General features: G+C 44.2%; 1 protein-coding gene across 1 annotated transcript in view; it reads right to left on the bottom strand.

Moving 5' to 3' along the window:
• LOC6562558 (S phase cyclin A-associated protein in the endoplasmic reticulum) overlaps nt 1-11,007 on the bottom strand; it is a 36,378-nt gene extending 25,371 nt beyond the window's left edge. The window contains exons 1-7 of the mRNA XM_043214447.1: nt 10,314-11,007; nt 8,602-9,576; nt 6,888-8,501; nt 5,250-6,702; nt 4,800-5,063; nt 4,608-4,731; nt 1,836-1,975 (exon numbers count right to left, since the gene is read on the bottom strand). Of these exons, the coding sequence (XP_043070382.1) occupies nt 1,836-1,975; nt 4,608-4,731; nt 4,800-5,063; nt 5,250-6,702; nt 6,888-8,501; nt 8,602-9,576; nt 10,314-10,458 (4,715 nt within the window). The 5' untranslated portion in view covers nt 10,459-11,007. The remainder of the gene's footprint in view (nt 1-1,835; nt 1,976-4,607; nt 4,732-4,799; nt 5,064-5,249; nt 6,703-6,887; nt 8,502-8,601; nt 9,577-10,313) is intronic.
• Between the last annotated feature and the right edge of the window lie 208 nt (nt 11,008-11,215).

An 11,215-nucleotide genomic window follows, 5' to 3' on the forward strand; every position in this document is an offset into this window, starting at 1 on the left:
CTAACCATATTATTTATTTATATGGTTTATTTGTAGTTACTTAAACGAAATATTAGCTGAAATATCATTAAAGTCATCTCATTTACATTCTATTAAATAATTTACATTGTTTGTTCTGTTAAGCCAAATTCTATTTAAAAAAATAATAAAAATGTAAAAGAAATTTCATTTTTCATTAATTAACTTTAAATAAATAAACACCCAAAATGAAATCAATTCTGCAAGGATTACAATCACTTTATCTTCTTCTTTATCTTTATCTTCTTCTTAAACTTCTTCTTAGTTAAGAGTCTGCATTATTCTCTTTTTTGCTATGCAGGGTATCTGCTAGTCGGACACTCACTGCTCGCCACCATTTCACTACAAATTCTTTGCAGTATTTTTGGCAAAATGGCGCAGCGTATTGTGCTGTGGCCATTCGAGGGGGAGAGCAACGCGAATGGGATGGGGGGAGGGCGGGCTTGGGAGAAATTATAGTCAAAGAAGAAATTTGATTTTGCAGTAAATGGCGAATAGCGAACGGTAAATGGTAAATGGTAAGCAGATAGAGAGAAACGCAGTCTATTCAAACCGCCAGCAACGCTTTGTAATTGAATTGAGCGACGAAAAAAAAGCGAGTTGCGCTAAAAAAAACCCGAAAAGAAACGAAAAGAAAAGAACTAAGCAGCAAATAAAGGAGACGAGCACAGTATAAAAAGGCAAACAACCACAAAAGGATGCGAACAAGTGGGCAAGGAGAGACAGAAGAGAGGAGGGAGAACAATGGCGACGGTTGCTAATAAAATAAACGAAAAGCTTTTGTAAGCAAATTGAAAACATAAACAAACGAAAATTGATCAACAAAAAAACAAAAAACACAAAAAAGAACAAACGAACGAACAACTAGAAAAAGTCAATGTGGGTGGGGGGAGGTGGGTGGAGAAGCGCACACACAAAAGGATAAACCAAAAATGTTTTTACTATGCAAGCAGCAAAACAAAAGGCAGCTAAAATGATAACAACTACAACCAACAAAAAAACTAAACAAAACGAAAAGCTCACAAAATGCATAAGAATAAAAAGTTTTTTAACGTCACAATGATAAAAAAAACACAATAGCAAAGCACAATAAACAAATGTATATGAAATTCAATTTGTACGAAAATAAACAAAATGGCGCCTCTGTGTGTGTGTGTGTGTGCGTGTGTGTTTGTGTGTGTGTGTGTGTAACAACAGCAGCAGAAATTCGATTAAAACTTTTGCACTGCCCAAAACACACACACAGAGAGAAGCCCAAATTAAAGAAAAACAAGCAGAGGCGCCGAGCAGCGCAGCCAGCAGCGAGCAGCATTAAAGTTTTTGCTGCGACTAAAAATTCAAGCAGCAGCAGCAGTCATAAAAACGTGCACGTAAAATTAAAAAAAAAAGATGTAAAGTGCGAGTGTTGAAAGCTACAACAACAACAGCAACAACAGTTATAACAATGGCTGCTGCACTTGCTCATAAAATGCGGTTTGAGCAGCACTGGCTCAGTCTGCACTGCTGCCACAGTTTGAGAATCGCATGCAGTCATGCTCAAACATGCATACATACATATGTATGTACTGGCAACACACTAGTTGTCTCGCTCGCACAGCATTGACACGCCCCACACACACACACTTGGGTGCGTTCTCTCGCTCACTTGCTCTCGCTCTGTCTCTCTCTCCCTCTCTCTCTCTCGCACACACGTGCTTACGCACATTTTCGAAGTTCCTGTTTCGAACTCAAGTGATTTCCCCTCTTTTTTTTTCCTTTGCTCTATGTTAACTTTGTGCAGTTAGTTGTGCTCTTCTTCTTGTTGTTTTTGTACTCACTTTATCATGTCCGGTAGGCGTTCCGGCACTTTGGGGTGGGTGTTTTTCTTCACATAGCTAGATGATAGCGCCTCGGTGCACGCCAGCATTAGCTCCGTGGATAACTCGACCGGATGTTGTGGTGATATTTCTTTGGGTAACTGCAAAAACAAATACCGAAACACAAAAAATATAAAATATATACACATATATACACATATATATACATAACTGTAATTGTAACGGTAACGGTAGTAAGCAAAAAGTGTCAATGTACTCGAAAAATACTTGTTGTTGCTGTTGTTCGTGTTGTCGCTTGCACAATTGTTGCATGCTTTGCGGCGTTAGGCGACATTTTTTATGTGTGTGTTAAAAATTAATTATAAAAAGTTAACAGCCAGAAGAAGAACAACAACAGCAATAATAACATCAAGCACTCACATCAATCAAAATGTTAATTGATGTTTTTTTCACGCAACGCTCTTTATCTTTTTATTTATTTCTTCTCTCTCTTTCGCTTTGTTTCTTCTTCTGCTTTTTGATTACATGACAAGCGGCGTGCGCGCTGATCCATCAGCCAAGAAAGGCAAAGGCGATGAGTATATGTTTATGAAGTGATGGAGGGAGGGAGGGAGACGGAGACAGGCGACAAAGCACCGCAATAAGCACGAGCCAAGGCAAACAACAGCAAAAGCAACAACAACAACGAATGAAAGTGCGACGAGTGAGGCGCAGTTAAAAATATATATATTTTTTTATAGAATTCAAAAGCGACCGACAACAACAACAACAATACAAACAACAGCAATCACAATGGATAAGCAGAAGAAGAGTGGCTTTTTACGCGCTTTAACGATTGATTTAACAGCACAGGCCACACAAATATACACACACACACACTTATAAACATAAAACACTTATGTATGCCACATATAAAACAATAATAGTAAAACAGGAATAGGCAGAGTGCACTGCTTGCTAGCAAATACCCTGTATTTCAATTTATTATGGGCAAAGCATATAAAAAACACTTTGGCTGTACAAAAATCTTTCAGATTAACAACTGTGATCAAACAATAATAGAAAAACAAGAATTGGCACAAAGCACTGTTTGACTAGCAGATATCCTGTAAGCAGCTCTGGTAGAACTTGTACATTTGAATTAATTAAAAACACATTTTTGACTTTTGCTGTACGAAAATATTTCAGATCTTCTATGAATCTATCTATGAATGTATCTATCCAAGCTGCCTCCTCTCGCTTGTCACAAACACATGCACATAGTTAATATACCCACTCTAAGATAGCTCAATGGGTACAACGCATAAAATAGGCTCGCACGCAAAAGCTTGACAGGCAAATGCTGACAAATTGTCAAGCGGCCAAAAGGGAGAGGGACAAGGACAGAATGAAGAGCAGAAGGAAAGGGGAGGAGAGGAAGGGGGCGACACATTTGCGCTCGAATTTATAGGCAAAGCGACGACGGCGACCAGTAAATAAAATTCAAATAAAAATGCCACACACAAATCGAAAAAAATAACAACAACAGCGACAAAAAAACAGAAAGCAAAAGCAAATGCGCCAAATAAAAGCGTCAAAGAAAATGGCAAATAAACAAGCGAGCCAAATAAGAAAACAATAAAGTTTAAACTTGGCAAAAACTTCGTGTGCGTTGAGCGCAGCTCAAAAATGAAGTCGACTTTTAAATACACTACTACTATAAGGCATATAAAATGTATATATTATATATAAATAAATAAATGAGCAATAAATATTCAATACATATAATATTTATATATAAATAATTATACAAATATTTACTTTCCTAACCAAGAAAAATATATTTTTTTAATAGCAAAAAACTCATATTTATGTAATGTGGATTTTGAAGAAATCTATACAAATAAACTGGCACTCAAATACCCTACAAATACTTGTTAGAGTATTTGAAACAAGATAGAATGTTTTTTAGATACATCAAGGAACCGACTCAGATTGGCGACTTTTTAATTATATTATAAAGTAAACAAAAGTGTTCGATTTTTGCTATTCAAGCTATAGATATAGTAGTCTAATTTTGTTAGTCTTATTTATGTTAGTAATTTAATAACACACATAGCGACTGAGTTTGGTTAGGATAACTTGTTAAAGTAAATGTTTGTCAGGCAATAAGTTATCTTTATATAGTAGTTATATATAGTAATCTGATCTCACTGATTTTTTATCCAAATGTAAGCTTGGCTAGAAACAACAACATTTTTCGATCTTTCGATCGATGGGATCTATATAATATAGTAAACCGATCATGTTGACTGCCTACAGCAAAAATACCTATATTTGCCGAATTTTATCAAGACAAACGATTAGATGAACATGACTATATCGATTCGGCTACTTATGCTGAACAAGAATATATATACTTAATGGAATCAGAGAACTCAACTTCAAACTAGTTTGTAACAGTTGTAACAGCACAACAAAATTAAAATACCCTATCTAAAACACTAAAAACAAGGGAGAGAGAAAAAATCAGCGCCGCCAAGTTTAAAGTGGCAAAGCCAGAGGCAAGAGGCAAGGGATCAGGCCAACGGTGGTAAAGGGGCAGCAGACGTAAAAGGAACTATTGCCAATTTTGGACCGAAATGCGAGAGCTGGCCAATTTGAAAGCGTCTGACGATGATCTGCGGGGAATAAGGTTTTGGATGCGACGCCAAATGGCGACAAGTTGGCGACACTTTTATTGTGTGGCACTTGCCACACTACCAGGCCGATGGCTAATGGCTGATGGCTCACCTGGAAACTCTTGACGATGGCATCGAACATCGTCGCAATGGAATTGCCCAAAAGTGCATGACGCGCGATCTGTGGACAAACGGAGCAAGCATTCCGATACAGCTGCACGGCCAGGATGACGGATCTGCAAGGGGTGAATAGGAAATGGGGAATTTCAATGAAACTGCTTGTTAACTGCATGGGCTAACTCACTTCTTTGAGATCTCAGTGTTGTTGGCGTCGTCCATGCCCTTGCTGATGACATGGCTGGCGAGGATGCCCAGCCCATCCATGTTGAGGAATGCCTGAAAATCACAGGTCTGCGCCTTGGGTATCACACGCAACAGATTGCCCAGCGTCCGATCCAAGCCCTGAGCACCGCCGCCTTTAACCACCAGATTGAGCAGCTTGGGCACGTTGCTGTCCCGCTTCAGATGTGCGGGAAGTGCATCCAGCGTGGACAAGTAGTCGGCAGCACTGCGAGAGAGAGAGGGTGAAAGGGTGTAAGGTAATGCTAATATAGATATAGACTGACCTTAATTTAAATATTCTATAGCATGGCAAATGGATTTATAACAACAACAACTTCATTATATAATTTTTCACATTTTGAATGCTTGCAATCGTCTCAGAGATCTAACTTATGGATTAAGTGCTACTCACCACTGACTCATGCGTTGCTTGAGTTTCTTCATCTTCTTCTTGTAACTGCGCGAGTGTTCGCGATTACCGGTGGCGCCACCGAGTTCGGACAGTGTTGAGGAGAGATCACAATCCTCGTTGGTGGTGCTGGTGGCATTCCCACCATTGAGCAACTCATCCTCATCCTGATCGCCACGCGTCTCGTCCTGTTGCCGCTGACTGGGCATGGTTAGCTCCACGGCACGTTGTCGAATGTGCTCGATGTTCTCCTCATGCCGCCGGGCGGACTCTAGCTGCTTCTGTAGGATCTTGCGCTGGAGCTCCTCGGTGGTCTGCTGCTTCTGCACCTGCAACGCGAGCAGACGTTCCTCGCGATCGCGCGCCTTTTCGCGGGCCAACGCCTGACGTTGTCGCTCCTTTTGCTCCTGCATCTTGCCGATGCGCTGCTCCTTCTCCAGCCGCGTCTCGTTCATCTTCTCCAGCTTGAGCAGTCGCTCCTTTTCGAGCGCCTGACGCCGTCGCTCCACAGCCGCCTCCTTGGCTGCCTTCTCCTCAACGCGCTTCTGGCGCTCTTGCTCCAGCTCCTGGAGACGACCCTCGGCATCCTTGACGGACTCCATGAGATCGAGTCGCTTATTCTGCGCCTCGATATTCTTGATGAAATTGATCTCCTTCAGCTTCTTGTCCTCGTCGTGAGCCTTCTCGATGATCTGCCTCAAGTAGATCTCGCGATTTTCGGCGGCACGTTGCAAACGTCCCTCCATCTTCTGGCGCTTGTCTTCGATGAGCTGTTTCTTGACAGCCTTCACATCCTCGACACGTATGAAAAGTTGCTGCAACTTGGCCGCCTTCTCCTGCTGCAGCAGGATGCGTTTCTGGTGAGCTCGTCCCTGCTTCGCCTGATACTTCTTCAGCGTTTCCTGCAGCGAACGACGACGCGACGGCGATGATAGTTTCTGGTGCAACTCCTGTGCGCGTCCCGGATGACGTGCCACGTAGGCCTGAAGAGTGGCCAATGCCTCGGCACGTTCGTTCCACGACATGTCGGAGAGGAGGGCTTGATAGCGCAACTCCAGACTGGCGTTCTCATCGTCGCTCATCGTCACAAAGACGACGGCATCGTCGACGAGTGTCTGCTCCGTGCTATCATCCTCGTGCTCCTCCAGCTGCACCTCGCCGTCCGTCTCATCTGTCTCGGTGTCCACATCGATTTCGGTGCTTTCCAATTCGCGTATTTGACGCTCGAGAGATTCCTGCACCTCGACAAGGATGCGCTCATTGCGCTCCTCCTCGACATCCTCGGCATTCTGCTCCTCGATCTCATCGCAGGCACTCAGCAAGAATGCATTCGGCTTCACACAGCCATTGGGCAGCTTGCAGCGTGCAAGGCTCTCGTAGAGCTCACCAATTGTCTTGGAGAACTCACAGTTTGTCTGAATCTTTATGTCAATCTTGTTGTGGTCATCATTGTTGGCTGCAGAAGAAGCGAAAGATTAGGATTTTATTAAAATTTATGCATAAGGAAGGAACAGATTTGTCTTTAATTAATTGTCTTATGTAAGCATTGAAGTAATTATTAATTTAATTTAGTCATTTTACGGATTACTAAATATACTAAGATATCTTAAATGTATACTCCATATTCTATGTCAGACTCACACTCAATATTCTCATCCGTGGCGCCACAGGAGTTGCTGTTGCTCTGCTCCTTTTGCTGTTTGCGCAGAGCGTTCTTCTCGCTGCGCATGTACTCCTTGTGGAGCGAAGTCATCTTGAGTCCAGTGAGATCCGATTTCTGGCGCTTGATGATGGAGGTGCGTTCGTTGAGCGAGGAACTTGCCACATTGCTGCCAGCAGAGATGCAGTTGCTGCTGCTGCGCATCAGAGCAACTGCCGGCTTTGGCTTCTCCTTGTTCTTATCCTTATCCTTGTCAGTGTCTTTCTCTTTATCATTATCCCTTTCCTTATCGTTGATGTCCTTGTCTTTATCCTTGTCTTGCTTTGTCTTGATATGGGCAGCTGTGCGCTGTGCTGGAAATGAGTTGACCTTTGCCTTGGCATTCTTAATTTCTGGCCGGGATGCAGGATGCGCCAACATCTTGCCCGATTTAGCCTTTGTTTTAGTCTCAGCTGCCTTGGAGGCGACACTCTTTGAGTTGCTGTTATGGGCCTTATCCTTATCGTCCCTTTGCTCGTTAAGCAGCGCCAGTGTGGGCAGACTGGCATATCCTGTGGGCTGATTGAAACGATTCGACCAATGCATGCTCGGCCTGCGTCGATTCTTCACCGTCAGCCAACCATCATTGTTATCGGACGACAGCTGTTTGGGCTCCGAGTGACGCTCGTCCAGCTTGAGGGTGCTCCTCGAGCTGCTCAGCTGCTCGTTGCTCGCCTTCAGTGTCGACGTGGAGCTGGCAATGTCCTCGCGTGAACTGCGTCCAAGTGTGCTGGGCAGGCTCACCCGCTTGCCAGCCGTCAGCAGGGAGTTTGTGCTGCGTTTGGCCAACGGTTTGATTGCAACACTTGCTGCCGCAGCTGCCACAGCATTCCCATTCATATCCAGCATGGTGCGCGAACGTGCCGACAAGCGCGAGGCAACATTGCTGGGCGGACCATAGCATTCGGTTTTGCTCGACGGACGTGGCGGAGGCGCAGCACGACGTGCCGCAAATGGTTTCACATTGCTGTTGACATTGCTATTGTTGTTGTTGTTGTTGTTGCTGCGTCGCAAGCCATTTACGGGCGCTGTTGCCTTTGCCACAACTTTGCTGCTGGACAGCTTGGTGTGTGGCGCAACTGCTGCTGCTGTTGCTGTTCCAACTGCTGCTCCTCCTCCAGCTGCTGCTGCTGCTCCTTGCTGCGCGTTGCCCTTTTGATTAACGCCACGCGTTGCAACTGGTCGATTTAGCACACTGGAATATTTGAGTGGACTATTTTGCATGTTGCCGCTGGCCGTGCCCAAGGCCGTTGCTGCTGGCTTCTTCTCGGGCAGCGGTGCAATCTGCTTGAGCTGTGTGCTCGGCGGCGTTGCCTCCTTGCTGGCCTGGGCCGTCAGCAGCGCATTCTCCATGGCATCCAAGCTGGCAACGGTTAGCTGCAACGATGTTGGCTCCAACACAGCGCCAACACTTGGTTCAACAACTGCGGATTGTGCTTCATTTGCGGCTTGTGCTTGTTGCATGTCAGTTTTATTCTCCATTGGCGACTCCTCAGTTGCAACTACAACTGCTGCTGCTGCTGCTGCAGCTTCTTCTTCCACTTTTTTCTGATTAGCTGTGAAAGGTGAACAAATGTTAATAGCTGCAATGCAACCTTTGAAAACATTTTTTTCTGAGAGTGGTGCTATAATTTTGATTGCAACTGTAAAGCTCACCTGCCGCAGCTGCTGCTGCCTCCAGTTCAGCTGCCTCCTTTTTGGCTGCCTCCCGTTCGGCTGCCTCGCGTCGCATCTTCTCGCGCACATCAGCCAGCGTCAGATGCGGATCCTCGAGATCTGTCTGTGAGTATTGTGTGCTCAGCTGCACAAATGGCTTCTCCTCCAGCTGGGCAGCTGCTGCTGCTGCTGCTCCTGTTGTTGGTGTCGTTCCCTGCGGAGGCGGTGCATCCAGTGCATCCGAGTTGGGTGAGCCACGTGTGGTGCCCCGTTTATTTGCCGCAAACAGTTCGCGGACATTGACACGCATCGCGCCACGTGGCAGCTGCTCGTAGGCGCGCAACAGTTTCTTGGGCGTCACCCGGCCGTCGCAGCACGGCGATGTCTTGCCGGAGCTGCAGGGAAAGAAGGCTGGACTGGATTTGCCCGAGGCAGTGGGACTGCAGAGACTCTTGGTGCGCACACGCGGTGTGGGATTACTTTTGCGTACCTCCCAGGCCAGGCTCTGGGGACGCTGTTGCAGCGGTCGCGACTCGTAATCCCAGCTGACCTTGAACCACTCGCTGAGAGCCTTAAAATCACGCACATAGTTCTCCAGCACCAGGATGGCCTCCTGGCAACTGGATATATTCTCATAGCACTCCACGGTCTGATAGATCTCGTTCACCGCACGCTGCAGATTGCCAAAGAGCAGGGCCCAGTAGCGTGCCTGCAGCTCCGACTTCTTGTCCCGCCCCGTGGAGGCGCTGCGGACACGTGGTCCACTATTGGAGCCAGCTGCGCTGCTGCTGCTGTTACTGATATTATTATTGTTGTTGTTGTTGTTGCTGCTGCTGCTGCTGTTGTTTGGCTGCTTGGAGCGGAGCATTAGAGTCGTGGGCGATTGGGGACAGTGCTTGGTGGGCGTCTGTAAGCCATTCGGTGACTTCGGCGGCGCAACTGGCGGCTTGCGGCATGTGGGCGTTGTCGAGTAGCCTAAAAATGAGCACACATTAGTATTTAATGGAATTAGGTGACTAATAGATACTTTTTATTTACATTATTTATTAAATTAAATGATTGAATGTGCTTTTTGTTTATTTAATTATTTAAAAACAGAAAAATACAAAAGAAAAATTAAAATAAATTCTATTTTAAACTATACATAAGACATAAAATAAATTAATATTTAAATTAAAACAATCTACAAATATTTAAAAGATTTTCTAGGAGTGTTTATTTAAATGTAAAATAATTCAACAGATAATCCCAATCAGACCACAATAAAAATAGTTTGAATTTAAACTGACTTGCTGACTGTAGCCTAGCGACTGTTCCAAAGAAAGCTATATATATATATATATATATGATTACTGGGGATATATAATAAGTCTGGTTTTGTTGAGATATCTTCGCAAGCCAAAAAGTGGTTTAGACAAGAACTCAGCTCGAAGTTATAACTTCGATTTGAAAGAGAAAAACGATTCGAAATACAAAGAAAAAGATGTAGAACAAATTCCCAACTCGACTGATCAGGAATATATATGTGCATATATACTTTGTTGGCTCAGCAACATCTTCCTCACTTCCTGGCACACTTCACGACAATTTAATAATACCCTTCGAAGGTGTATGCAAAAAAAAGCCGCACACGAAAACTAAAGTCGCAAAAAACAAACGATAAAATTGATTTCGTTTTTTCTATTTTTTCTTCTTTTTTTTTTTTGACTTACAGTCGCCATTGGCTAGAACGTCTCTTGCATCTTTGGCTGCTGCTGCTGCTGTTGCTCCGCTGGGGCTTGTCTCATCGCAAAACTGGTAGACGAGCAAATTTTTCGCCTCGCGCCCCTCGCGACTCAGCACCTCTCGCATCTCCATCGTTGCTGCCTCGTTGTTTGTTTTTGTTTTTCCTATTGTTCGTTGTTTCTGTCTCCGTCTGCGTCTCTATCTCTGTCGCAGTCTCAGTCTCAGTCGCTGTCGCTGCCCACGCCAACGACGACGTCGCAACGCAGCTGTTCACGCACCTTTTATTTAGAACGTATTTCGACAGATGAATTGTGTAAATGGGCACAGCTGTTGTTGTTGCATGCACAAAACTATAACTATTTGATCAATTTTAATTGATTGCTTTGCAATTTTATGCACTTCACTGTGTGTTTGTTTCTTTTTTTCTATTGTATTTTAACGGCTGCTGCTGTTGCTTTTGTTGTTGTGGTTGTTGTTGCCGTTGTGTCTGCTGTTGAAAATTTTGCAATGGCAGCTAGCAACATTTTTGAGCAATGAGCACGCTCTACACAATTTTTGAACTAGACACACACAGGCTGCTCAGCTGAGAGTTTTCAAATGCAATTTGTTGGCAGTTGTAGGTATTGATGTTACGTGCAGGTGTTTTTATTAGAGAACTAAAAATAATTTTAAATCGCACCACGGACCAGAATTGCATGCCAGCCAATCAGCTGTTCTACTGCCCGTCTGTCAATCGAACAGTGTGTACACACATTGCACTCGTACAGCATATCGATTACAACTTTTGTCAATCGATGCATCGTACATCGTATATATCGCACACTTCGACAGCTTATCGCTAGCTGGAAATATCGTTACGACTCTTCAGCGATATATCTATCATATGGCA

Source organism: Drosophila grimshawi, unplaced genomic scaffold, assembly GCF_018153295.1.
Source record: "Drosophila grimshawi isolate 15287-2541.00 unplaced genomic scaffold, ASM1815329v1 contig_1377, whole genome shotgun sequence".
NCBI lineage: Eukaryota > Metazoa > Arthropoda > Insecta > Diptera > Drosophilidae > Drosophila > Drosophila grimshawi.